Source organism: Mauremys mutica, chromosome 12 (genome assembly GCF_020497125.1).
Source record: "Mauremys mutica isolate MM-2020 ecotype Southern chromosome 12, ASM2049712v1, whole genome shotgun sequence".
Classification (NCBI taxonomy): domain Eukaryota; kingdom Metazoa; phylum Chordata; order Testudines; family Geoemydidae; genus Mauremys; species Mauremys mutica.
In genome coordinates, this window is record NC_059083.1 from 2,340,158 (window position 1) to 2,367,400 (window position 27,243).

General features: G+C 64.2%; 3 protein-coding genes and 2 non-coding genes across 5 annotated transcripts in view; 2 read left to right on the plus strand and 3 right to left on the minus strand.

The window, feature by feature from the left end:
* LOC123345793 (endothelial zinc finger protein induced by tumor necrosis factor alpha-like) overlaps positions 1–27,243 on the minus strand; it is a 1,203,704-nt gene that overhangs the window by 23,254 nt on the left and 1,153,207 nt on the right. The window lies entirely within an intron of this gene.
* Positions 123–286, minus strand: LOC123347087. Its single transcript, XR_006573041.1, has one exon. It is a non-coding gene; the product is annotated as a U1 spliceosomal RNA (small nuclear RNA).
* Positions 918–7,764, plus strand: LOC123345794 (HLA class II histocompatibility antigen, DP beta 1 chain-like). The gene is made up of 6 exons (XM_044982843.1): positions 918–992; positions 1,492–1,774; positions 4,554–4,632; positions 6,041–6,243; positions 6,441–6,551; positions 7,742–7,764. Exons 1-6 carry the CDS (start codon positions 918–920, stop codon positions 7,762–7,764), a joined length of 774 nt encoding a protein of 257 aa, XP_044838778.1.
* LOC123347098 lies at positions 2,513–2,676 on the minus strand. The gene has a single exon (XR_006573052.1). It is a non-coding gene; the product is annotated as a U1 spliceosomal RNA (small nuclear RNA).
* Positions 11,402–25,659, plus strand: LOC123346406 (antigen-presenting glycoprotein CD1d-like). Its single transcript, XM_044983789.1, has 6 exons — positions 11,402–11,524; positions 11,696–11,974; positions 13,297–13,578; positions 13,919–14,215; positions 14,842–14,941; positions 25,302–25,659. The coding sequence occupies exons 2-6, from the start codon at positions 11,734–11,736 to the stop codon at positions 25,645–25,647; spliced, it is 1,266 nt and encodes a 421-aa protein (XP_044839724.1). The 5' UTR covers positions 11,402–11,524; positions 11,696–11,733; the 3' UTR covers positions 25,648–25,659.

The following is a 27,243-nucleotide window of genomic DNA, read 5'->3' on the forward strand; positions in this document are numbered from 1 at the left end:
AACCCAGAAAAAAGTGCAGAAAAGAAAAGCTCTAAGGAAAAGCAGTGACGTGCATCCAGCATCTCACCTACAACGAAAATCGCACAGAGAAAACCCTCCTTCTGTCTTTGCACCAGTATGACCAGGGGAGAGCGCGAACGCAGTCCCCCACTACCACAAATTATGCAGTCGAGTTTCCCGCATTTGGGGAAATCGCAGGGGTCAGCACACCCGCAGTGCAATGGATGAGCCTCACCCTGGGAAAACCACCTTCGTGATCATGGTATCTCCCCTGCCAGGTAAGTATGAGCTCCTGCCGCCCGCCCGCCGCCCGCCCTCGCTCGCCCCACACTCTCAACACACGGTGGGGCCCGACTCGGACCGACCGCCGGCCCCGCCCACGCCGGCCCCGCCGCCGCCAGCTGCTCCGACAGGCCCCGGGGCTCGGACCCTTCTCGCCGCCGAGCCCCGCACGGTCAATTGGGGCCCTGCTCGGCAGCCTGCTCCCGTTCCCACAATGCTCCGCTCGCGGGCAGATCTGCATACGTGCTCACGCGGCCCCGCCCCTGCCCTGGCCGGCCCCAGCTGTTCCGCGCCGCGAGCTCCGGGCCGGGGCCTGCTCTGCTCTCCCGGGGCCGCTGCGGCCTGCAGCGCGGAGCACAAGGGCCCCTCCAAGCTGCCCGGAGCTCAAGCAGCTGCTGGGGCTGCCTGTGCCGAGGCCGGAACTCGGGGGGCACCAACGTGGCTTCCAGCCTCCATCGCCCCCCGGCCTGGCCCAGCCCAGCCGCGGTTCCGAACCGGGCTCGGTGGCAGAGCAGAGCAGGGGCACAAAGGACACGGGGAAGCAGGAGCGACCCAGGAGCAGGACAGAACAAGGGGGCAGAAAGCATCCGGCCCCTGCCTCGGTCTCGCTCGGCCTCAGTTTCCCCCTCTTGGACATGGGGCTGGTGGCGCTTCCGGACCTGGCAGGAGTCTGGGAGGAGAACTCCCCTGCAGATCAGGCAGCTACTCGGGTACTGGGGTAATGGGAGCCGGGCGCCAGCAGAGCATATTTGCACCATTGCTGGGGATGGAGTCTGTTTGGAAAGAAAACATTTCCCTAGAGTAATTTAAAAAATCCATGTTCAGCGATAACGTTGTGAAACATGTAACGGAGCAGAGCGGTTTTCCCCTGCGGGGGGGCAGCCCCCCACCCGGCACCGCCCCCTGCTCTGCCCTGGATCCGGCCCATTTTCCTCCCCCGCAATCCACCCGTCGCCCTCTCCCTCCAGTTCCTTCCCTACATTTTTGAAGGCAGCCAGGGTCCCGCAGGCGGGGGCTCTTCAAGGGAAGCAACCCCTGCGGAGGGCAGATGGCGCCGAAACCCGGTGCTCCAGTCTAGACGCTCGCCAGGCTTGTCCCCTCGGCGTGGGACATGCACCTCCCCGAAAGGCGGGAGCTAGGTCGATGGAAGAATTCTCCCCTCCGCACCCCTGACAGACGGAGCTGTGCTGATGTCAGTTCCCCCCCCAGGAGACCAGCCCGGAGGCTTGGTGCCTGCTGAACTGTCACGTCTACATTGCTCCCTCCGGCCGGGGTGTGAAAAAGATAAACCACCTTCTGGGTGACACGGCTACCCGGCCTCACCCGCAGCGTAGTGTTCGGGGAGGCGGTGGGGTCAAGCGACAGAGGGACAGACAGGCCTCCTCCGCCACAGGGTTCTGCCGGCCCAGTGTCCATAGTGCCACCGTGCCCCGAGAGAGAACGGGCAGCACGGGGCAGGCCGGGAACCTGCCTCCTGGAGCAGAGCTGCCAGGTGCCAGGTGAGACGGGGTTTGGAGGGGCTGTTGCTCTGCCAGAGGGGCGAGAGCCCAAGGGGGACGGATGGGCAGGGAAGGGGGCAGAGGAGCAGCTGGGGCTCCTTGGGGCGAGTGAGGCCACGGGTCAGTCCCCCTAGTGCAGACTGGGGGGCAAGGTCGGGGACCCAGAACCACTTGCAAAGGAACAGATCAGCTGCAGCTGCAGCCCCCCCACCAGGCACCAGAGCAGATGAGAGAGCACCACACACACCACCTCCTGCCTGCCGAGCTTTGTCTGTGCTTCACTGTACGCAGCCCCCTATTACAGCCAAGGGGCAGGGAGCGGTACAAGCGGGGGGGGGGTCTCAGACTTTGTACTGGTGACCCCTTTCAAACAGCAAACGTCTCAGTGCGACCCCCCCCCCCCCCCAGAAACGAAAAACACTTTTTTTGGTATATTTAACACCGTTATAAACACTGGGTACAAAGCAGAGTTTGGGGTGGAGACTGACAGCTCACAACCCCCAAGAGATCCCAGCCCCCAATTTGAAAACAACGACAACAGGCACAGAAGAAAACAGGCGTACAAACGTGATTGAAGTTTACGAGAAGTTGAGAGCAAGCGTCTAAACCGTCCCAAATCAAAATAGGAAAATACATTAAAAAAAGCAGTAAAAAAAAATGCTTCCAAAAAAAATCAGTTATATGAGCCATCCACAGCTTCTATGTTCGTTCTGTCTTTGCACCAGCCGCGCCAGGGGAGAGCGCGAACGCAGTCCCCCACTACCACAAATTATGCAGTCGAGTTTCCCGCATTTGGGGAAATCGCAGGGGTCAGCACACCCGCAGTGCAATGGATGAGCCTCACCCTGGGAAAACCACCTTCGTGATCATGGTATCTCCCCTGCCAGGTAAGTATGAGCTCCTGCCGCCCGCCCGCCGCCCGCCCTCGCTCGCCCCACATTCTCAACACACGGTGGGGCCCGACTCGGACCGACCGCCGGCCCCGCCCACGCCGGCCCCGCCCGCCGCCAGCTGCCCCGACAGTCCCCGGGGCTCGGACCCTTCTCGCCGCCGAGCCCCGCACGGTCAACTGGGGCCCTGCTCGGCAGCCTGCTCCCGTTCCCACAATGCTCCGCTCGCGGGCAGATCTGCATACGTGCTCACGCGGCCCCGCCCCTGCCCTGGGCAGCCCCAGCTGTTCCGCGCCGCGAGCCCCCGCCGGGCGGCTGCAGCTGGCGGGGGCGGGGGAGCCTTTGTAGAGCCGCCGGCTGATAGTGCGGGGGGGGGGGCACAATTTAAAGCCCCCCCCCGCCCGTGTGCGGCTCCCCCGGGGTCCAGCGCTGCTGAGCCCGTGGTGCTGCCAGAGGTTCCTCCCCACCCCTTCCACCTGCGGGGAGCAGGGTCGGGGCCCGGGCACCCTTGTTTTCGAGTCCCCCAATTGTGCACAGGCCCCTCTGGCCCAGCGGCTACTCCCCCCGTGGGTGCTGCGGGGGCTGTGCTGGTGGCTGACGGGGGGAGGGCAGACTTCAGGCTTCCAGCCTCCATCGGCCCCCAGCCCAGCCGGGGCTGCCCCAGATCTGAACAGGGTCCTTCCGGCCTGGGGATCTAGGGGTCTGAAAGGGACGAAGCCCCTTCTGCGCCTGGGGCAGGAGCCAGCCTTTCCCGGGCAGGGCAGCACCTTCATTCCCGGGACTGTCCACTGGGCGGCGCTCTTGCACCATCCGCTGGGCCCCCCTCTGCCCAGGGGTCTGGGCCCCTCGCCTGCCCGGGAGGGGCCGAGTGGATCAGGCAGAGACAGCACCCAAAGGGTTAAATTAACCCAACCCGCCTGGTGTCTCCCCTGCTTCCCTTCACTCCTGCCCTGTCCGTGCCGGACCCTGGCCCAGCGGCGGCTGCTGGGACCCTGTGTCCCCTCCCCTCCCCACTACACCCACCAGTTGTCACGGAGTGTGGGGGAGTCAGGGTCCTGCACCCCCGGGCTCCCTGCGATTCACCAGGACTCTCAGCCAGCCAGTAAAGCAGTAGGTTTATTTAGACGACAGAAGCACAGTCCAACATAGGTTTTGCAGGCACAGATAACCGGATCCCCCCGGTTAGGTCCATCTTGGGGGTCCCCGGAGCCCCCAATGGGGAATCAGAGCCCGGTCTGCGCTGCCGTTCTTTCCTCCAGCCAGCTCCAGTCGGCCCCACCCGCTCCTGCTCCTCCGCTTCTCTCCCGGGCCAGGGGGTCACCTGACCCCTTTGTCTCCAACACCTTTAGCCAGCACCTTTGCAGGGAGGGGCCCGGCCATCAGTTGCTAGGAGACAGAGTGTCAGGCATTCGGCGCTGGCCTTTTGCTGCTAGATACTTAGGATCTGTCCCCAGCCCCCAGTATGACCAGTCCCACTTCGTCACACCCTCCCCTCCCCACTACACTCGGGGAGGGGGCAGCTGAGCCCCCTGCTGCCTGGCCCCTTGCCTGGGGGTCCCCCCGGGGTGATGAGCAGCGTCCGGGGGCTGGTGCTCGGAGCTGGGCAGAGAAGTTCTCGGGCTGGGTCAGTCTCCCTGTCCCCTTCCCTGTGGAGCAGCCGTGGGGGCTGGCTGGGTCCCGGGGGCTGGGGCTCTGCTGGTGACACTGACGGTGCTGAGAACCCACCTGGCTCATTGCACGGAGCCCGCGGGTGAGCAGAGACCCCCACACTGGGACAGCCTCTTCCAAGGAAGACTGTAAGAATTGGAGCTGGAACCTGTTCTCTGAGTCCCTCTGCCATCTCTCACCCCCTTTCCAGCTCTCTCTCCCCCATCCCTTCCAGTTCAGCCCAAGGTGAAAGTTTCCCCCACGAAATCGGGGTCCCAGCCCCACCCCCACCTGCTGGTTTGCTCGGTGACGGGGTTTTACCCAGTGATGAGCTGCCAAAATCATAACAACCGGTTCCCTCCTCACCCCAGGAGGGATCATGACCCCCCCGACTCCTGCCCCATCCAACCCCCTGCGTTCCTTGACACCTCCCCCCCACCCCAGGGACCCCTGCCCCATCCACCCCCCCCTTCTCTCTGTTCCCTGACAGCCCCTGGAACCCCTGCCCCTGCCTGCCCCCCCTCCGCCCCATCCAACCCCTGCTCCTTTCTAACTGCCCCACCAGGACCCTGGCCCCTATTCAATCCCCCTGTTCCCTGCCCTCTGACCCCCCCAACTCCTATCCACCCCCGAACTCCCCTGCCCTCTCTCCAACACCCCCTCCCTGCCCCCTTACTGCGCTGCCAGGATGTGGCTGGCGGCGCTACAGTCCAGCCGAGGCTGGAGCCGGGAGCCCGGGGATGCAGGGCCGGGGCAGGAGTCACGCTGCGGAGCCGGAGGATGTGGCGGGAGCCGGAGAGCCAGAGCCAGGTAGCTGGCCGGCCGGAGTAGGGCGGCTGGGAAGGGACACGGGGCCGGGCGGCGGGGCACGCGGGGCCGGGGCCGGGCCGCGGGAGATGCAGCCGGGCGGTGGGGGATGCGGGGCGGGTGCGGGGGGGCGGGGGACGCGGGGCCGGGTGGCGGGGTACACGGGGACGTGGGGCCGGGCGGCGGGGTACACGGGGACGTGGGGCCGGGCGGCGGGGTACACGGGGACGTGGGGCCGGGCGGCGGGGTACACGGGGACGTGGGGCCGGGCGGCGGGGCACGCAGGGCCGGAGCCGGGCGGTGGGGCACGCGGAGACGCGGGGCCGGAGCCGGGCGGCGGGGCATGCAGGGACGCGGGGCCACGGCCAGAGCCAGCCGGCAGGGGATGCGGGGACGCGGAGCCGGGCGGCGGGGGACGCGGAGCTGGGGACGCGGGCGGCCGGGGAGGGACGCGGGGCCGGAGCTGGGGACCCGGGCGGCCGGGGAGGGACGCGGGGCCGGAGCTGGGGACCCGGGCGGCCGGGGAGGGACGCGGTCGGAGACGCGGGGCCGGGGAGGGATGCGGGGCCGGGGACCCGGGCGGCCGGGGAGGGATGCGGGGCCGGAGACGCGGGGCCGGGGAGGGACGCGGCCTGGGCGCATGGCCCTCCGGCTCCTCTTACCTCATCTCCGTCTTCCTGTTCCTGAGCGGGAAGCCTGCATGTTTCTCAGCCCTCCCAGGCTTCCTCGCGGGAAGCGGGGGGGAGGAGACGCAGGGAGGAACATTCATGGCAGGAGGTGGAGGCAGAGCTGAGGTAAGGTGGGGCCGCAGCAGGGAGCGCTTGTTAAATTTAAATGCCCTTTTAGAACCGGTTGTCCCAAGCGGGACAACCGGTTCTAAAAGGGCTTCTAAATTTAACAACCAGCTCACCACTGGTTTTACCCCGGGGGGATCGAGATCAAGTGGCTGAAGAACGGGCAGGAGCAGACGGCCGGGGTGGTGTCCACGGAGCTGCTCCAGAACGGAGACTGGACCTTCCAGATCCTGGTGATGCTGGAGATGAGCCCCCGGCGCGGGGACGTCTACACCTGCCAGGTGGAGCACGTCAGCCTGCGGGGGCCCCTCGCCGTGCACTGGGGTAAGAGCCTCTGGGTGTGGGGCAGCCCCTGAGCCCACCGGGCACCCCTCGGGGGATGGGCCTGGGTCAGAGGCCTGCCCCACCTCTCGGGGGATGGGCCTGGGTCAGAGCCCCTGGGGGCAGAGAGCAGGGACATGATTACAAAGGCAAAGAGAGGCCGGGCTCAGCCCAAACCGCCCGTGCTCCTGTTTTCACAGAGGCGCAGTCCGACTCCGCCAGGAGCAAGAGGCTGACGGGGGTCGGGGCCTTCGTGCTGGGGCTGATCGTCCCGGCGCCCGGACTCCTCACCTGCCCGAGGACTAAGAAAGGTGAATGGCTCCGGGATGGGGCCAGCGGCCCAGGAAACGATCCCCAGTGGGGCCATGACCCAGGGGCACTGGAGGGTTTCACTAGAATTTTGATTCACCACAACTGACTTTAGCTTCCCCTTCTGGCACAAAGGAAGTTCCAGCAACGGAGGAACTTCCTGCCCCTCTCTCAGGCCACGCCCAGGACGTGTGGGGCTAACCCCAGCCCCTGGCTCCCCCCCATAGACCCGAGTCAGACCATTCAGAGCCTGAGCTACGGACGTGCCCTCCAGGTCTCCTCGCTAGTCCCACACACGCCTGGACCGTCAGGGAGCTGCAGACAGAGTGAAGTGCCTGCAAATCACTCAGTGCCCCTCTAGTTACGAAACAAATCCACTTCCCCTTTCAGAATATGGAGAGAAACTCCCTTGAGAAACGCACCGGAAATGGATGAACTCCTGACCCTGAATTCTGACACTTACTTATGCTGCTCTCCAAGCGGCTTCCCTTTGAGCTAAAGCAGGAAAACGCGTGTAATAACTTGCAGGTCAAAATGCAGCCCAGCCGCCTGGGGGACGGGGCTCCCCAGAACAGGCCCTAGTTCCCGGCAGGTTCCCAGGAGCGGTGCTGCGGGCTGAGTACAACACAGGCTCCTTAGACAAAATGGGGGAGCAGACACGGGGGAGCCACTTTACTCGGCTTTAGGGAGCCCTTGTTCCTCGCTCAGCCCCATCGGCTTCTCCTGCTCCCTCTGTAGCAGGTGAGTGGCTGGGAGGGGCCGGTCACGCAGGTCACTGCCAACCTCAGCCACCCGCTCACCGATCCCCCCGTCCGCGGAGTAAAACCCTCTAGACAGAGTCCTGCCTGTGGGCACAGTTTGCTTCCGCGCAGGTTGTGTGAGCCGGGTCTGAACGAGCTCCCCCCTGGCATCTAGACCTCGGGGCCGGCCCGTATGTGCAGTAACACACCTGCCCCGGTATCCAGCAGGCAGAGCCGCCTTGCCAAGGTGATCAGGTCTGGCTGGTGAAAGTGACTGAACTCCTGCCCAGGGGGACACCCTACCCTAAATTCTCCGTTACCGACGGACAAGCTACGCGCCCTGCTGCCTTTCCTGTCCACAAGCCACTCTTAGCAAAACGTCTTAGGAGAGATGTACCCTAAGAGTCGGGTGCTGATGTGTAAATGCATGAACCTTAATTGGGATATTGCAGATTATGTGTTTTATGACTTTTAAAGCAAACTTTGTACATTTGGCTAATTTAAGCACCACACCCAGATGTACCCACACTCTTCCCTTAACCTGTGTATGAGATAATTATAGCACTAGCTTTAATAAAACCAATTACATCTGACTGCAGGGGTCCTGCAATGTGGTTATCCATATGGTATGGATAAAGGGCAGCAGATCTCTGCTGAGCAGACCTGGCACTGCACTCGCTAAGCAGGCGGTGGGGGTGCCAAATCCCTATGGGATGGGAAAGAGGGTGGGAGCGGAGCCTCTATCCAGTGGGGGGGGGGGGGGATTCTGTCTGAGACCAACTCGACACTCGAAATGACGTGGGACTAATCCACGCTCCTGAGCGACGTCGTTACACTAAGTGTTGCTGTAGAGGCGCTTCTGGGTGTCACGGAGTGTGGGGGAGCCAGGGCCCTGCACCCCCCTTCCTGGGACTCACCGCGGCTCTCAGCCAGCCAGGAACACAGGAGGTTTATTAGCCGACAGGAACGCAGGCTACAGCAGAGCGTGTAGGTACAACCAGGACCCCTCAATCTGGTCCTTCTGGGGGTTCAGGGAGCTTAGACCCCAGCTTGGGGTTCCCTGCGTTGCACCCCCCAGCCCAAACTGAATCTAAAACCTCCTCCAGCAGCTCTCTCCCCCCTCCCCCCAGCTCCTCCTCCCTTTGTCCGGTCTCCAGGCAGAAGGTGTCACGTCTCCCCACCCCCTCCTGGCTCAGGTGACAGCTCAGGGAGCTTCCTTCCCATCCCCAGTGTAACCCCCCTGCTCCCTGCGTTGGGCCTGTTTAAATGTGTTTAATTCGCTGTTTTCATAGGGTGTCTAAGGCAAAGGTTATGTACGTCACTGGCTTTAATGAAATCCAATATGGAGCACATCATCTGCGCCCCTCGGACTCCATCTTTGGAAGCAGACTTGTTTCCTGTTAAAGACACTGGATTTCCCTGGCTCAAACCAGACTGAACCAGTTTTTCCCACCAAAACCAACCCCCAACCCCCTGTTCCCTCAGAACGTTCCCATCTGTGACGGTGCGGTTCTGGCGGGACCCAACTGAGGTGCTAAATCAGGACCAATTGCTCAAACAGGGCAGTCACAGCCCTAGGCTGGGGTTTTTCCACCTCTAAGGCAAACCAAACCAGCCAGACAAAGAGGACTTCGGTCTCACCCCACTGGCTAACCACAAGTCACACAAGCAATTTCCTCAGACACTCCAGTCTCCCAGTATCACCACCAGTGCACTCGTCCTGGGGATAAATGGTTAGGAAAACCAACACCCCAATAAAAGGAAAAGGTTCTCTCGATCCCAAAGGACCAAGCCCCAGACCCAGGTCAATATACACATCAGATCTTACCCACAAATCACGCTGTTGCCAATCCTTTAGAATCTAAAATCTAAAGGTTTATTTACAAAGGGAAAAAGGTAGAGATGAGAGGTAGAATTGGTTAAATGGAATCAATTACATACAGTGATGGCAAAGGTCTTAGTTCAGGCTTGCAGCAGTGATGGAGTAAATTGCAGGTTCAAATCAAGTCTCTGGAATACATCCCCCGCTGGGATGGGTCATTCAGTCCCTTGTGTAGAGCTTCAGTTTGTAGCAAAGTCCCTCCAGAGATCAGAAGCAGGATTGAAGACCAAAATGGAGATGAGGCATCAGCCTTATATAGACTTTTCCAGGTGTAAGAATCTCTTTGTCCTCACTGTGGAAAATTACAGCAAAATGGAGTCTGCAGTCACATGGACAAGTCTCTGTATACTTTGCTGAGTCACAAGGCGTGTCTGCCTTCTCTCCATGGGTCAATTGCGTAGCTGATGGTCCTTAATGGGCCATCAAGCCAGCTAGGCAGGGCTAACACCAGCTTGTCTGGGATATTTCCCAGAAGCAGAGCATAATACAAAATACAGACAGTACAGAGCCAATACTTATAACTTCAACTACAAAATGATACACAGACATACAGACAGCATCATCATAACCAGCAACCCAGAACCTGGTCTTAGACACCTTATATGACCCCCTTTACTTAAGATTTGGTGCCACTACAGGACCTTGGTTGCAACCCTTGTTCTATATGGTCCCAATTTATATCAATAACGTCACACCATCTGGGTGGGGCTGGTGCCAGTTCTGGGCTGGATTGTTAAGGGGAACCCCGAGACGTGGAGCCTGCTCGTCTTGCTGCCGACTCCACCTGGCAGAAGGGTTCCCCTTGCAGAGCAGGGGCATCAGAGCCTCCAGTGCAGGGGCTGCCCGGGACGGTGGTGCAGCCACCACGCCAGCCTGGAGCAGGACACCTGGGACCTCTGGCAGGTCACGACACCTCCCCCTTTCCTTCTCTCTGCAACAGGGGCGAAGGTATTAGCTTGCCTGGCTGGCGGTTAACTGTCAGCGCAAACATGAAACCACATGCGGAAATGGTGAGAAACCAGAATGTGCACGGCCCTGGTGCTAACAAGTGATACTGCAGAACTAGCCAGCCCGTGTCGTCTTATTGTCACTAATAGCCAGGGACCGAACACGCTGGTGTGTTACAGGAGGGTCATTTGCGTGCTGCCTCCGAGCTCCAATGTCGACCCTAAACCACACAAGACAAAATAACAAAGCCCCCTGCTGCAAAAGCAGACAAGCCCCAGCATCAGCATTGCAGAGCACATGTGGTGCAACCACCGCTGGCAAACCGGTGTGAAACCCATTGCAGTCACCTCGCTGCGCTCTCAGGGGGCTGCTCCCCAGTGTCTCCTGCTGTCTCGCCGTGCAGGGACCCGCTGTGCCTGCCCCACGGCGGAGACACAGGGACGGCACGTGGCTTCCTCCAGCAGGACGTGTGGGTCTGTCTGCGGCTGCCCAGCCTCCTTCCCTCCCGGGCGCTGGCTCAACCGTTTTGGGTCCCGCCCCAGATTTGAGTCCTGGGTACTTGCCTAGTCTGGCTATGTACGAATCTGGCCCGACGTGGGGGTGGGGCGCTGTCCCCGGGCCGTCAGGGCTCCCCATGGCCCCAGGGCGGTGCTGGGGGCTGGGCTGTGGGGGGGGCAGCAGGGGGCTCTGCCCAGGCAGTCAGGGCTCCCCATGGCCCCAGGGCGGCGCTAGGGGCTGGGCTGCGGGGGGGCAGCAGGGGGCTCTGCCCGGGCAGTCAGGGCTCCCCATGGCCCCAGGGCGGCGCTAGGGGCTGGGCTGCAGGGGGGGGGCAGCAGGGGGCTCTGCCCGGGCAGTCAGGGCTCCCCATGGCCCCAGGGCGGCGCTAGGGGCTGGGCTGCATGGGGGGGGCAGCAGGGGGCTCCCCTGGGCAGTCAGGGCTCCCCATGGCCCCAGGGCGGCGCTGGGGGCTGGGCTGCGGGGGGGCAGCAGGGGGCTCTGCCCGGGCAGTCAGGGCTCCCCGTGGCCCCAGGGCGGCGCTAGGGGCCGGGCTGCAGGGGGGCAGTAGTACCCCAGGCTGGAGGAGATGGGGGGGGGGGTCTCACACACACTGACCCTGGGACAGGGCCGGGTTCTGACCTGGCTGCCGGGACCCCCCTCCCGCGCTTCCCCGGCTCACCCTGCCTGATTGGCTCGGGGCTGGCAGCTGCGGGCGTGGAGCTGAGCAGAGACAGACAGAGGGAGAAGTGGGCAGAGTCGCGTGTGCACTGGGTAGGAACGAGCATGTGGGCGACCCCGGGTCCCTCGTCCCGCTGCCCTGACGCCTGCCACTGCCCGGATCCCCCTTCCCCTGCCAGGCTGCTGCTCCCTCTGCTGCTCCTCCCCTGGGCATGGGGGGCCCTGGCCGGTAAGTGGGGACCCCCCTGCCCTTATTTCCTACTGGGGCCGATGTGGATCGGCCCCACGCTGGGCTAGTGACCCTTCCTGGGGGTGAAGGAGGAGGGGGGAGATCCTGGAGCCCGGGAGACTCATTAATCTCTCTCTTGTTCTCCACTTGTTTCCTGACGCCTCCCCGCAGCCTCCCCTCATCTCCCCCCAGCATCTCTCACCTTCCGGATGCTTAAAACCACCGTCTTCCACAACGCCAGCTCCATGGACATGTGGGCGATGGCCCTGCTGGGCGACCTGGAGACCCACTCCCTGGCCTGCAGCACCTGCGAGATCCACTTCCTGCAGCCCTGGGCCCGGCAGGGCCTGACCCCGAAGCAGTGGCAGGACCTGGAGCTGCTGATCCATCGCTACCTGGCCGACTTCTTCCGTCTGGTGAACAAAGTGGTTCAGGATGGAGGAGGGGGCTGTGAGTACGGAGGGGTCTGGGGGGTCCCTCCCACTCCCCGCCAGAGGGCTGAGAACGGACACACTCCCCACAGCCTGAGTGTGTCCTGGCGGGGTGGCGGGAGGGCAGAACAGTCAGTGCCAGCCCCTTAGGGGGACGGAAGCCGACATTCCCCATGTCCCATTCTCTGCCCCACGGAGCCCGTCCCCCAACTCTGGGGCCAGCCTGTAGCCTGCGCGCCCTGGAGGGGAAAGGCCCCGTGTCCCAGCCCCTCACCCGGGCCCTTGGCCACGTCTCCCAGCAGAGGAGCGTGTAGGCTGCTCCCGGGGCCACCTGTCCTCGAACGTTGAAAACCGACACTCTGCAAACCGCGAAACACCCCACACCAGCGCAGGAAACGCAGCGCTAAGATAGCGCCTCCCCCCCCGCCCAGCGCTGCCCCAGGGCACGGGCCAGACCCAGCTCCCCGCGGCTCAGCGGCTCAGCCCAGGGTCTGCGCTGGGTGTCTGGTGCGGGAGCACTAAGGTCCTTGGGGGAGACTCTCTCAGAAACCCCTTAACCACCTGCCCCCAAATTTGCACCACAAAGTCTCCCCTGCCCCTTGCTGGGGCTGAGCTAGTTTCGGGGCAATCTCCCTGGGCAGGTGCGTTTCGCGACAGAGTGACAGCCGGCCCTGCGATCCCAGCTCCCAGCCGCAGGGACCCTCGGTGACAGGGCTCGGACGGGTGCTCCCGGGGCTCGGAGGCTGCAGCCTCTCCCGCTGAGCGAGTGTGGGACTCGGCGTGTCACGCCCTGAGGTGCTGCTGGCTCGCAGAGGTGTGAACTGTCCGTGGGCAGAGGTGCCACCGCCCGGCGTCCTGCCCCACACACAGAGCCAAGGCCCGGGGACTTGTGTGACGTCGTGGTGAGAAGCCAATCGTGTCCTTGCCAGCGGTGCAGAGCTGAGCCAGGGGAGCCCCGGGATGGGCGTTTAGTGAGGCTCAGGGCCAGAGTTTTCTCTAGGGCATCTAAACAAATAAAACATTTCAAAGGCAGATCATTTGGGTGGGGGCTGGAGCTCACCAGGTGCCTCAGGCCCCGACGTCTCCCAGCGATTTTCAAGCCAGTCTGTCTGTCCACGCTGACCTTAGAGCCCTCTGAAAAATCAGCTTTAAACAGAAACTGCAACGTACCCAGAACCCCAGCCAGGGCCGCCCCACAATCCCGCCGCCACCTGGTGCCAAACGTCCTCCTATCACTTGACATTATGTCGTAACCCTGCCCCCCCCCCGTCTGTCTATCTATGCCCCCCACCACGGTGACCTCCGGACGCCGTCCTCATCCCCCTGCCCTTCCTGTCCCAGACCCCTTTGTCACCCAGGTCTCCTTCAGCTGCGAGCTGCACCCCAACGGCACCTCGAGGCGCCTCTGTGACGCTGCGGTGGACGGCCAGGACTTCATCAGCTTCGACATGGACACAGGCAAATGGGTCACTCGGCAGGGGGACAAGCTGGGGAGCTACGTCCAGGATCTTATCAGCCGGGATAAGAGCATGTCCACCCTGTTCCCGTTCCTCCAGAGAACAGTGTGTGTCTATGGGATCGATACCTTCGCCCAGCACGGGAGAGAGTCTCTGGAGAGGCAAGGTGAGGCTGGTCACCATTCCCCGCTCGCTGAGATGCAGCCACCTCTGGGGTGGGGCAGGGGGACTGTTTGTATAGTGACCCTTGCCTGGTGTACAAATGCAGCTATAGCTGGGGTGGAGCACAGTAGCTATTTCACAGCCGCACCGCAGCACCGTTTAGGACAGGAAGTGAAGGGGGATCCGTCACCACTGGTCATGCAGGGGGCAGAATTGGGGTCTGGCCAGGACAGCGGGGCCAACGCCTGACCCCGGGGAGCGGAGCTGGGCTTGGCTAGTGAGTCCCTGAGGCTCAGGCTGAATCGTCCCCTCCCCCCGGCCCCGTCTCTCTTCTCCTGTCTCAGAGCGGCCGGTCGCCGTGGTGTTTGCCCGAGCGCCTCCCCCAGCCGGGCCCCCCGCGCCGGTACTGCTGGTTTGCCGGGTCACCGGTTTCTACCCCCGGCCCGTCCGCGTGGCCTGGCTGCAGGACGGGGAGGAGGTGGTGCCGGGCTGGTGGCTGAACTCCAGCGGGATCCTGCCCAACGCGGACCTGACCTACCAGCTGCGCAGCTCCCTGGCCGTGGAGCCGGGCGCCGGGCACAGCTACGCCTGCCGGGTGCAGCACAGCAGCCTGGGGGGCCAGAGCCTGCTGATCCCCTGGGGTAGGTGCACGTCCCCGGGGGGGGGCGGTCGTGGTCTCTGGGGGCTTTTCCTGCACGTCCTGAGTGGGATGGGGGTGGGCCCAGGCAGCGGGATTGGGGCGCAGGGAGGCAGAGGGGGAGAGTTGGGCCATGGAGCTGGGGGAGCAGGACGGAGGAGCTGAGGTGGGACGTGACAGGACTGGGATGGAGGGAGCAGGGGGGCTGAGGGGAGCACGGATGGGGTGGGGGGAGAGCTCTGTGTGGAGTGGGCTGGGTGGAGCCGAGGGGGCAGGGCTGGGGAGGGCTTGGGGTGGTTGGGGGGAGGCGCAGGGGTCTGGAGGGGGTCGGACAGAGGGGAGCAGCCCTGCAGCAGAAGGAGGCTGAGGGGGTGGGACCGTGGGGGGAGCAGATGGGACTGCAGGGGAGGCTGGGGGAACAGGGTCCATATTCCTGTGTCCAATCCCCGTGGGTCAGGGGTGGGGGCAGCAAAGGGTGCTGCGGGGGAGGCTGAGGGAACAGGGTCGGGATGGGGGGGCTGAGGGCAGTGGGTCGGGTGAGATGATCGGGGGTGGGACTGCGGGGGAGGCAGAGGGAACAGGGCCCACACTCCTGTCCCCGGTCCCAGCCCGGCCCCCCCTGTTTTACAGAGCGGAGCAGGCCCTGGGGCCCCGGCCTGGCCGTGGGCATCACCCTGGGGGTTGTGGCCGTAGCCGCCGTGGCCGTGGTGCTGTGGCGGAGGAGACGCAGGTGAGTTCTCTCCCTCTCGGGGGTGGGGGTGGGGCCATTGCACCCCCTAACCCATCCCCTCTGCTCTCTCCTTCCAGGGGCTGCCAGGACGTTAGACCAGAGGAGTCCAGGCCCTGAGGGGGCGGCACCGGACCGGGCGTGGGGACCGGCCCCTCCCCTGGGGACATGGACCTTGGGAACGCATCTGCGCCCGGCTCCAGAGCTGAGGGCCCCGAGGGCTGATCCGGTCTGGAGTGCAGAGAGATCGGGGCCGGGCTGGGGGGTTGGGATTTTCCTTCCTCTGGCACGTTCGGGGCGTGCGGGACGTTTGGGAGCTGTCACAGAACGGGGATTTGGAACGAATACGGTGTGTGGCTCCGTTACCCCACGTGCTGCCAGGTTAACCAGCTGGCCGGGACAGGCCGGGCACTCTGCAGGGACCCAGAGGTGACAAATGCCAGCTGGGGGGCCTGGGCCTCATGCCCATGGAGAGCCCGGGAAGGACCTTTGGTACCCAGCAGCTACCGCCTGTGGGTGGCCGACCCCTCCGCAGGAAGCCAGCCGGGTGTGCCCAGCGCGGGAACAAAGGGCTGAGGAGGGGCCAGCTCGGGTGTGTGAAGTGGGGGGGGCTGGAAGCTGGGGCTCTCTCCTGAGCTGGGAAAAGGAGGGGTCAGAGGGCTCTGGGCTGCCCAGGCTGAAACTCTGCTCTGTGCGCTAACCGAGGGCTGCGTACGCGGCGGTGCAGCCAGCTAGCAAACCCCCCCGCTGCCCCTCGCTGCCGGAGTCCCTGCAGACGTCGGCAGGGCAGCGCGCCCTTGGGGGCCCGAGTCTCGCCGTGTCCCTGCAGCAGGAGGATTTTCCGGCTGTACTTTGTATGATTGAGAATGAAGGATAAAGAATAATAATGTAGCAGGTATGACATGTACTGGGGTAGGATTTCCCCCCATTCTGCCAGCCACCCGTTCTGAACGCAGGAAGGAATGGGCCTAAGGGGCCATTGGTAGAGAGGCATCAGCCCGGATCTGTGTCTGAAGCTGATTTCAAGGCAGGGACAGACCTTTAGGGTCACCACCTTGTTATAGGTTTAGCATTTTGAAAGCAGTAAAAGAATGTGATGAAGCAGCAAAGAATCCTGTGGCACCTTATAGACTAGACAGACTATAAGGTGCCACAGGATTCTTTGCTGCTTCTACAGAACCAGACTAACACGGCTACCCCTCTGATACTTGACAGAATGTGATGAGTGTTTCCTCCTGCATTGCGATTGGATGTTCCTGTCCCAACGCTCTGTGCAAAGCGATCCTGTGCTGTGTGTGACTGAGGAACGGGCGTGTTAGAGGATAAGTGGAGAGAGGATGAGAAGAACAATTTAAGAAAACAAGCACTCGTCAAAGGACAATTCAGCACCACGGTGCAGAACTCGCTGGTCCCAGTGAAGGAAGATCATTGTATAACCAGGGGGCCTTGCCATGAAACGTTGGGTTCGTCCTGCCAAGACTTCCCCGGAGCATCGTGTCTCGACCGACGGGACCCGGCTCCTCCCTACCCAGCTGGGCACTAGGCTGATCCGGACTCTGGACTGGTCACTGTAACATCGACTGGCGGGACCGTGCGTGTGTGATTGGATGCAGATGCTAATTGTTGTATTTCCAATAAACGCGGCATGTTGCCTTTTCCCCTGAAAAGATCCCGTGTGCTTCTTATAAGCAAAACATCCCACCCAGGTGGGCTCGCTGCAGGGAGCCCCCAGCGTGAAGCAGGGGGCTGGCGGCGCCGAGGTTCGGTTCCAGGAGGTGGTGACGCTAGTCAGAGAGTGACACACTAAGTGGGTCTGGCGCCCTGAAGGAGCCCGCTCAGGGACATCGCTCTCCCAGGGCTGCCAGCTCCGATCGGCTCTTCGGGGGTCGGAGTGGGAATTGTCTGTAATATTTTGGATGAATACTGTGTGTGCCTCAGTTTCCCCATATGCTGCATTGACTAGGCGGGGGGGGGGGGGACCGTTTACTCTTTGCAGAGGCCCAATGACCCAGAGCGCGTGGCCCTCCTGCCTCTCAGCCGGGCGCTGCGCCCCCTTCCCCTGGCCACGAGCCCGGACTGAGGAGGGGCCGGGTGGGGGGAGCTCACCCGGGAACTAGAGACAAAGGGGGGCAGAGGCCCAGAGCGGGAGCCACGGGGTCCCCACAGCTTGGCTGGGGGGGGAGACCCCCAATGAACTGTGCTGTACCCCATTTCTCTGTGCTGGCCTGAGGGCTTCCTAGGCCGGGTGCCAATCACCCCATAAACCCGCCCGCTGTGACAGGCGGCCTGAGTCCCTGCCCGTGCGCGGGGGGGCATCGCCCCCTTTGGGGTACACGTCTCTGGGGGTGCCCAGCCCGGGGGGACTCGCAGTGTGAGGCCGGGGTGCTAGCGGGGCCGAGGTTTGTCCCAAGGAGGCCGGGGGACCCCGGGCGGGGGGGGGGGTGACACTCCACAGGGGCCCTCCCAGACCCAGGGCCAAAGCTGGGCCAAGGGGTCCAGGGGCCACAGCGGGGTCCAGAGCGGAGATAACCCGGGAGCTCAGGGGCTGGTGTTTGAGCCGGGATCCCAGGGGTCATTCCCGGCCCTGCCACAGACTGTGTGTGACCCTGGGCCAGTCACTGACTCCTCTGGGGCTGGGCCTCCCCCCCCCAGCTGGGCCGCGGGGACACTGGCCCGGCCCTGCCCCACAGGGTGGGGGGTGAAGGCAGCAGAGAGGGGGAGGGGCTCAGAGACTGGGGGGCAGAGAAGCCCCTTGGGGAGATCGATGGTGGGAGCAGCTGGGAGGCCGAGCTGTGCCTGACCCACGGAGACTGAGCCCCCGCTCTGGGGGGTGCCTGGGGGGCAGGGGGCAGGGCCATGGAGACTGAGCCCCCGCTCTGGGGGGGTCTGGGGGGCAGGGCTCAGGGCCACAGAGACTGAGCCCCCGCTCTGGGGGGTGCCTGGGGGGCAGGGGACAGGGCCATGGGGGTGCCTGGGGGGCAGGGGGCAGGGCCATGGGGACTGAGCCCCCGCTCTGGGGGGGGCCTGGGGGGCAGGGCTCAGGGCCATGGGGACTGAGGCCCCGCTCTGGGGGGGGCCTGGGGGGCAGGGCTCAGGCCCGTGGGAAGGGGGAGCTCAGATCTTTTCCCTGAGACGCCGGCCCTGAGCCTTTCACTGGGACTAAATCTACAGAGACCCCCCCGCCCCCCGGCCTATCTCCCCCCGGCAGCGAGGGGTTGGGGGCAGGAGGCCAGGCAGACGGAGCAGCCCAGGCACTTTGCTGGGTCCTGCTACGGGGCGGCTGCCCTGCGCTGGCCACTCTCCAGCGTCATCCCGGCTGCTCTGGGGCCGCAATGGGGCCATGGCGAGTCCCGCAGCCCCACCCAGGCCCTGCGAGGGAGAAGTAGGGAACCGAGCCCTGCTGGGGCCGGCTCTGCCTGGCGACTGGTGACGCTGCCCAGCCCCGGTGCTGACTGGCCCCTGGGCTGGGGGGGCCCATCCCCAGAGCGACGGGCGTTGTCCCGGGGCTGGTGCTCGGAGCTGCCAACTCCACATGGCAGCAAGTCGCCAGAGACGCCCTGAAACGTCACTGGATGTCGCTATTTAGACATTCAAAGCGGCATAAAAACGGCACTAAACAAAATGTGCCGAGTTCAGCCGAGAATTACCGGAGCGTCGCCGCCGGCCAGGGGACCCCCTGCCGCTGAGCCCGACAGCCGCAGCAATGCCGGCCAGGCCCTGCACGGGGTTTCGTCCCGGGCTCCGGCTTCCCCGCAGTGAATCTCAGGCACAAGCCAAGGTCCCTGCTCTGGATGTTTGCTACCAGGCCGGCAGTCACTGGAGTGTCTAGAAACACGCAGCTCCCAGCTGATCCCTTCCCGCCCTCCCAACCTCCTTCCTCCCCAAACGGCTGAACCCCCCCCCCCCCCCCCGCCGGCAGACAAGGTGCGCGGCACACGGGCCACGGCGAGAATCGACGGGAACTTCAGCGAGTGCAGAGCCAGCGCTGGCAGCAAAGCCCTGGCGATCGCAGGGACGCTCTGGGGGGCTGCTGGCTGGGAGCCGAGCCCGAGGATTTAGGGGAGGGGTGACCCGCTGGGGGGATTTGATCAGCACAGAGAATAACCTTTGCTATGGCTGGGGAGACCAAACGGCCTCTCCTGGGCAGCGCGGAGCGATTTCCGCTGAGCCTTTCTCAAGGCAACATCTGCTCCGGGGGAAGCAGGTTCCCTCTGCCTGGGGCAGCTCACCCCCCCTGGGGCCAAGGGCCTGTGGGCCGCGCCGCCCGGGAGCGGAGCCCCGAAGGGAGGCTGGAGGGGCAGCGAATGCCAGGCTGAGCCGTGGGGGGACCCCAGCCCTGCCTCAGGTAACCAGGCCAGCCAGAAACCCTTTGCCAGCCCCTACCAGCTGAGAGACGCCAATGGAGCTGCCCAGACTATCTGGCCGCAGAGGGGCGCCCAGCGTGGCGGCTGCTTGGGGCTCAGCAGCTGGCAGTGCCCTCGGCCCGGCAGGGGAGCACGAGCCGGTCCCGGGGGTGGCCCAGCAGAGACCCGACGACTCACCCAACTAGACAGGCCGGCCGGGAGCGGGATTTGATCGGTAACATTCCAGTGGCCACGGCCTCAGAGCTCTGCTGACAAAGGGTTTTCCTGCCTCACCCTCGCCAGGGCGCGGCGCCTGCCGGGGTCCCGGGTGGTTTTTACTAAGGGGAAGATCATAACTTTCCCCCTGAGGGCAGTTGTGGCCTCCCCTCTTCCAGCCTCTCCTGCCGTTAGCTCTGGCCTTTCACCCCCTCCCCACCAGGCTGAGCCCCCCTTCTCCGGCCCCCAGGAGCGGGAGTCGGCCCCAGCCCCGGCCGTCCTGCCCGAGCAGCCCGAGGGAGATGCAGCGCCACAGAGCAAGGGGTTTCACCAGCGCTCCTGAGCTGCTGGGGAACGATTTCGTGCCGAGACAAACGGGCGAGGCCGCTCTCTGCCCCTGTCATTGGCAGGGAGAGTCGCTGGCTCTGTCCCGTGTCACCTGGACACTTAATTCCTCGCCAGCGAAACCGAAAAGTCACTAACTCCAGTGAGAACGTTGCTAAGTTGGCAACAGGGTTTACGGAAGAGCCCAACACCCGAGGATGAATCCGGGGGAGATTCTCTCTGGAAAAGCAGCGTCTCCTCTGGGGCCAAGTGGGGGAAAGCAAGCAGGCCCCCCCCCTGCACAGTGAGGTCCCCCCGCCCCCAGAACAGCCGCACCTGATATGGGGCCCTCCCACCAGGCAACGATTTGCACTGGGCATGGTCATTGCATGTCTCTGTTATCATGAGACCAGTGTGAGACAGCCCAGTGCCCCCCAGCAACCCTACAATAACAACCCACCCTCTCCACAGCCCACCAACGAGGACCTACCCTACAATAACAACCCAGCCTGTTCACAGCCCAGCGCTGCCCAGCAACCCTACAATAACAACCCAGCCTGTCCACAGCCCAGCGCTGCCCAGCAACCCTACAATAACAACCCAGCCTGTCCACAGCCCAGCGCTGCCCAGCAACCCTACAATAAGAACCCAGCCTGTCCACAGCCCCAGCGCTCCCCAGCAGCCCTACAATAACAACCCAGCCTGTCCACAGCCCCAGCGCTCCCCAGCAGCCCTACAATAACAACCCAGCCTGTCCACAGCCCCAGCGCTCCCCAGCTACCCTACAATAACAACCCAGTCTGTCCACGGCCCAGCGCTGCCCAGCAACCCTACAATAACAACCCAGCCTGTCCACAGTCCCAGCGCTGCCCAGCAACCCTACAATAACAACCCAGCCTGTCCACAGCCCCAGCGCTCCCCAGCAACCCTACAATAACAACCCTGCCTGTCCATGGCCCAGCGCTCCCCAGCAACCCTACAATAACAACCCAGCCTGTCCACACCCCAGCGCTGCCCAGCAACCCTACAATAACAACCCAGCCTGTCCACAGCCCCAGCGCTGCCCAGCAACCCTACAATAACAACCCAGCCTGTCCACAGCCCCAGCGCTCCCCAGCAACCCTACAATAACAACCCAGCCTGGCCACAGCCCCAGCGCTCCCCAGCAACCCTACAATAACAACCCAGCCTGTCCACAGCCCAGCCTGCCCAGCAACCCTACAATAACAACCCAGCCTGTCCACAGCCCAGCACTGCCCAGCAACCCTACAATAACAACCCAGCCTGTCCACAGCCCCAGCTCTGCCCAGCAACCCTACAATAACAACCCAGCCTGTCCACAGCACAACGCTCCCCAGCAACCCTACAATAACAACCCAGCCTGTCCACGGCCCAGCGCTCCCCAGCAATCCTACAATAACAACCCAGCCTGTACACAGCTCCAGCGCTCCCCAGCAACCCTACAATAACAACCCAGCCTGTCCACAGCCCCAGCTCTGCCCAGCAACCCTACAATAACAACCCAGCCTGTCCACAGCACAACGCTCCCCAGCAACCCTACAATAACAACCCAGCCTGTCCGCAGCCCAGCGCTCCCCAGCAACCCTGCAATAACAACCCAGCCTGTCCACAGCCCAGCGCTGCCCAGCAACCCTACAATAACAACCCAGCCTGTCCACAGCCCAGCGCTGGCCAGCAACCCTACAATAACAACCCAGCCTGTCCACAGCCCAGCGCTGCCCAGCAACCCTACAATAACAACCCAGCCTGTCCACAGCCCAGCGCTCCCCAGCAACCCTACAATAACAACCCAGCCTGTCCACGGCCCAGCGCTCCCCAGCAACCCTACAATAACAACCCAGCCTGTACACAGCCCCAGCGCTCCCCAGCAACCCTACAATAACAACCCAGCCTGTACACAGCCCAGCGCTCCCCAGCAACCATACAATAACAACCCAGCCTGCCCACGCGCCCAGTGCTCCTCAGCAACCCTACAATAACAACCCAGCCTGTCCACGCGCCCAGTGCTCCTCAGCAACCCTACAATAACAACCCAGCCTGTCCACAGCCCAGCGCTGCCCAGCAACCCTACAATAACAACCCAGCCTGTCCACAGCCCAGCCTGCCCAGCAACCCTACAATAACAACCCAGCCTCTCCACAGCCCAGCGCTCCCCAGCAACCCTACAATAACAACCCAGCCTGTCCACAGCCCAGCGCTGTCTTCCCCCCACTCAAACTCCCCCCTCTCCAAGTTCGGGGTGCAAGGGCTGGGGCTGCTGCTGCTGCATGGGGGGGCCCTCAGCGGGTGAGGAGCAGAACTTTGCCCCAGGGCGGCGCTAGGGGCTGGGCTGCAGGGAGCGGGGGGGGCATCAGGGGGCTCTGCCCGGGCAGTCAGGGCTCCCCATGGCCCCAGGGCGGTGCTAGGGGCCAGGCTGTGGGGGGTGGGGGGGCAGCAGGGGGCTCTGCCCGGGCAGTCAGGGCTCCCCATGTCCCCAGGGTGGCGCAAGGGGCTGGGCTGCAGGGGGGGGGGCAGTAGGGGCCTCTGCCCGGGCAGTCAGGGCTCCCCATGGCCCCAGGGCGGTTCTAGGGGCCGGGCTGCGGGGGGGGGGGGTAGTGGTACCCCAGGCTGGAGGAGATGGGGGGGGGGGTCTCACACACACTGACCCTGGGACAGGGCCTGGTTCTGACCTGGCTGCCGGGACCCCCGTCCCGCGCTGCCCCCGCTCCCCGACTCACCGTGCCTGATTGGCTCCGGCTGGCAGGAGCCGGGACAGGTCTGCGCAGACACAGACAGGGAGAAGTTGGCAGAGTCGCATGTGCCCTGGGGCAGAGCCGAGAGAAATGAGCGACTCTGGGTCCCTCGTCCCGCTGCCCTGACGCCCGCCAGAGCCCGGATCCCCCTTCCCCTGCCAGGATGCTGCTCCCTCTGCTGCTCCTCCCCTGGGCATGGGGGGCCCTGGCCGGTAAGTGGGGACCCCCCCTGCCCTTTTTGCTACTGGAGTGGGGTGGGGATGGTGTAAAGCCAGGGCCGGGGGGAGGGGAGCCCCACACGGGGCTAGTGACCCTTGCGGGGGTGAAGGAGGAGGGGGGCAGGTTAGGGGTCAGCAGGGAGACGCTGGAGCCCAGCAGACTCGTTAATCTCTCCCCACCCGCTTTGTTCTCCATTTGTTTTCTCTTACTTCCTGCCCGGCAGCCTCCCCCGCTCTCCCGCCAGGGACCGTCACCCTCCGGGTGCTCCTCACCTCCCGGTTCCAGGGCGCCAGCTCTGCGCACATACAGGTGAAGGCCCTGCTGGGCGACCTGGAGACCCACTCCCTGGCCTGCGGCACCTGCGAGATCCGCTTCCTGCAGCCCTGGGCCCGGCAGGACCTGACCCCGAAGCAGTGGCAGGACCTGGAGCTGGTGATCCATCGCTCCCTGGCCGACTTCCTCCTCACCGTGACCAGAATAGCTCAGCAGCAGGGAATGGGCTGTGAGTATGGAGCGGTCTGAGGGGATCCCCCCCCCAAACCCAGAGTGCTGAGAACTGACACACTCACCACAGCCACTGAGTGTGTCATTGGGGGCGACACACCCAGTCCCTGGCCCTTGGGCTAATCGGAGCCGGCGTCCCCCAGAGGGGAAACACCCGTGTCCCAGTCTCCAGCCAGGTCTGGGGCAGATTGTAGCTGCACTTCCTAGGGGGAAAGGCCCCGTGTCCCACTCCCTGAGCCGAGGCTCCTGGTCTTTCCTGACACGTACCCTGCGCCTTGGAAAGCAGCTCATTTGGGGGGGGGTCTGTATCTCAGCAACCCCGCGACCAAGAGACCCCCAATTTGCACCACAAGCTCTGCCTCAGGCCCCGACGTAACACAGCGATTTTCGAGCCAGTCGGACTATGCCCGTGAGCCTCAGAGCCCTTCGAACAACCAATTTTACACAAATTGCAGCATACCCTTAACGCCAGCCGGGGCCGCCCCACAATCCTGCCGCCATCTTGTGGCCAAACGTCCTCATTGCACCTGTCAGGCACCTTTACTGCCCGGTCTCTATTTCTGCCCCCCGGTAACCTCCGGACCCCGTCCTCGTCCCCCTGCCCTTCCCGTTCCAGACCCCTTTGTTACCCAGGCCTCCCTCGGCTGCGAGCTGCACCCCAACGGCACCTCGAGGGGATTCTATGACGCCGCGGAGAACGGCGAGGACGTCGTGAGCTTCGACGTGGACACGGGCACCTGGGTCGCTCGGTCGCGGGACAAGCAGGCGCTCTACGCCCGGGACCTTCTCAACTGGGATAAGAGCGCGTCCACCAGGCTCCAGTTTTTTTTTAGAATAACTTGCATCTATCTGCTCAATACGTTTGTCCAGCACGGGAGAGAGTCTCTGGAGAGGCAAGGTGAGGCTGGTCACCACTCCCCGCTCGCTGAGATGCAGCCACCTCTGGGGTGGGGCAGGGGGACTGTTTGAACAGGGGCCCCTTGCCTGGTGTACAAATGCAGCTATAGCTGGGGTGGAGCACAGTAGCGATTTCACAGCCGCACCGCAGCACCGTTTAGGACAGGAAGTGAAGGGGGATCCGTCACCACTGGTAACTGCAGAGGGCAGAATTGGGGTCTGGCCAGGACAGCGGGGCCAACGCCTGACCCCGGGGAGCGGAGCTGGGCTTGGCTAGTGAGTCCCTGAGGCTCAGGCTGAATCGTCCCCTCCCCCCCGCCCCGTCTCTCTCCTCCTGTCTCAGAGCGGCCGGTCGCCGTGGTGTTTGCCCGAGCGCCTCCCCCAGCCGGGCCCCCCGCGCCGATACTGCTGGTTTGCCGGGTCACCGGTTTCTACCCCCGGCCCGTCCGCGTGGCCTGGCTGCAGGACGGGGAGGAGGTGGTGCCGGGCTGGTGGCTGAACTCCAGCGGGATCCTGCCCAACGCGGACCTGACCTACCAGCTGCGCAGCTCCCTGGCCGTGGAGCCGGGCGCCGGGCACAGCTACGCCTGCCGGGTGCAGCACAGCAGCCTGGGGGGCCAGAGCCTGCTGATCCCCTGGGGTAGGTGCACGTCCCCGGGGGGGGGGGGGCGGTCGTGGTCTCTGGGGGCTTTTCCTGCACGTCCTGAGTGGGACGGGGGTGGGCCCAGGCAGCGGGACTGGGGCGCAGGGAGGCAGAAGGGAGAGTTGGGCCATGGAGCAGGGGGAGCAGGATGGAGGAGCTGAGGGGGACGGGACAGGACTGGGATGCGGGAGCAGGGCGGGGGCTGAGGGGAGTGCGAATGGGACGGGGTGGGGAGAGCTCTGTAGAGTGTCCCCGGTCCCAGCCCGGCCCCCCCTGTTTTACAGAGCAGAGCAGGCCCTGGGGCCCCGGCCTGGCCGTGGGCATCACCCTGGGGGTTCTGTCCGTAGCCGCCGTGGCCGTGGTGCTGTGGCGCAGCAGACGCAGGTGAGTCCTCCCCTCTCGGGGGTGGGGGTGGGTGGGGCCGTTACACCCCCTAACCCATCCCCTCTGCTCTCTCCTTCCAGGGGCTGCCAGGACGTTAGACCAGGGGAGTCCAGAGCCTCAGAGGGTGGCACCGGCCCGGGCGTGGGGATCGGCCCCTCTCCGGGGGACATGGAACTCAGGGCTGGGTCTGTGCCCGGCTCCAGAGCTGAGGGCCCCGAGGGCAGGACTGGATCGGGGCCCTGGGAGATTGGGGCCCGGGGTGGGGGGTGGGATTCTCCTCCCTCTGGGACGTTCGGGGCACGTTGGACACTTGGGGGCGCCGTGGGATCGCTGGGATCCAGGAGCCGCAGGGAGCCGGCGCTGGCCTGTGCTGGTCAATACACCCTTCAGGGAGGGGCTGCCCAGCGGGCCCCCCCGGGGCTGTAGGAGCCAGGCCTGGGTGCAGGGGTCAGGCCCAGCTACGTACACAAAGGGGGGGGCGTGGGAGCCAGGACGCCTGGGTTCTATCCCTGGCACTGGGAGGGGAGTGGGTCTAGTCAGGGGCGGGACTCGTCTCCAGCACCACCAGGATCTGGAAGGTCCAGTCTCCGTTCTGGAGCAGCTCCGTGGACACCACCCCGGCCGTCTGCTCCTGCCCGTTCTTCAGCCACTTGATCTCGATCCCCCCCGGGGGAAAACCCCGTCACGGAGCAAACCAGCAAGTGGGGGTGGGACCCCAATTTCATGGGGGAAACTTTCACCTTGGGCCGAACTGGGGGGTCGGGAAGGGTGGGAAAGGGCCTGAGACAGAATGGGGCCCTGCTCTCATCCCCCTGGCCCCCCATCCCCTGGTGTGGAGGCAGGGCCCACGCCGGGGGGAGGGGAGGGGGGCAGGCAGTTTGGTGGCCGAAGAAGCCTGGCTCCCAGCCCCCCTGCTCTAACCCACTAGACCAGGGTGGGCAAACTACGGCCCGGGGCCGCATGTGGCTCTTCAGACGTTTTAATCCGGCCTTCGAGCTCCTGCCGGGGAGTGTGTGCCGTGGCCCCGCGCGGCTCCCAGAAGCGGCGGCATGTCCTCCCTCCGGCTCCTACGTGTAGGGCCAGCTGGGGGCTCCACACGCTGCCCCCGCCCCCAGCACTGCTCCTGAAGCTCCCATTGGCCAGCAACTGCGGCCATTGGGAGCTGCAGGGGCGGTGCCTGTGGACGGGGCAGCACGCAGAGCCTCCTGGCTGCGCCTCCGCGTAGGAACCGGAGAGAGGACATGCCGCTGCTTCCGGGAGCTGCTTGAGGTAAGCGCTGCCTGGAGCCTGCACCCCTGATCCCCTCCCCATGCTCCAACCCCCTGTCCCAGCCCTGATCCCCCTCCCGCCCTCCGAACCCCTCAGTCCCCTCCTCTGGCACCCCAGAGCCCACCCCCTCCCCACCTGCACCCCAATCCCCTGCCCCAGCCCAGAGCCCCCTTCCGCACCCTGAACTCCTCATTTCTGGGCCCACCCCAGAGCCCACCCCCCCAGCTGGAGCCCTCACCCCTCCCGCATCCTAACCCCCGATTTCGTGAGCATTCATGGCCCACCCGCCAGACAATTTCCATACCCAGCTGTGGCCCTCGGGCCAAAAAGTTTGCCCACCCCTGCACTAGGCCCCACTCCCCTCCCAGTGCCAGGATAGAACCCAGGCGTCCTGGCTCCCAGCCCCCAGCTGTAAGGTCTGAGGCCATTTTCTGCAGCCACATTAGCACAGCGAGAGAGACATCGGGGGTTAAGAAGGCTCCCGTACTAATAGGATCCATCATCACCAGATACGGAAACAGATCTCAAGCTGGTTAAAGAAAACGTTGTGTGATGGTGTCTGTCTGGCCAGAAGTCACTTACCAACGGTTGTGATTGTGAAATCTCTACCTCTTTCCTGTTTTTCCTGTACGGTCTCCACGTCTCTAGTGTTTACCTGTCTGGTCTCTGTCATTGTTCCTGTCGCTGCGGAATTAATTCTGCCAGTTTAAATCGGCTCCGGCGGAGGGGTCTGGCTGGGCAGAGAATTGCTCT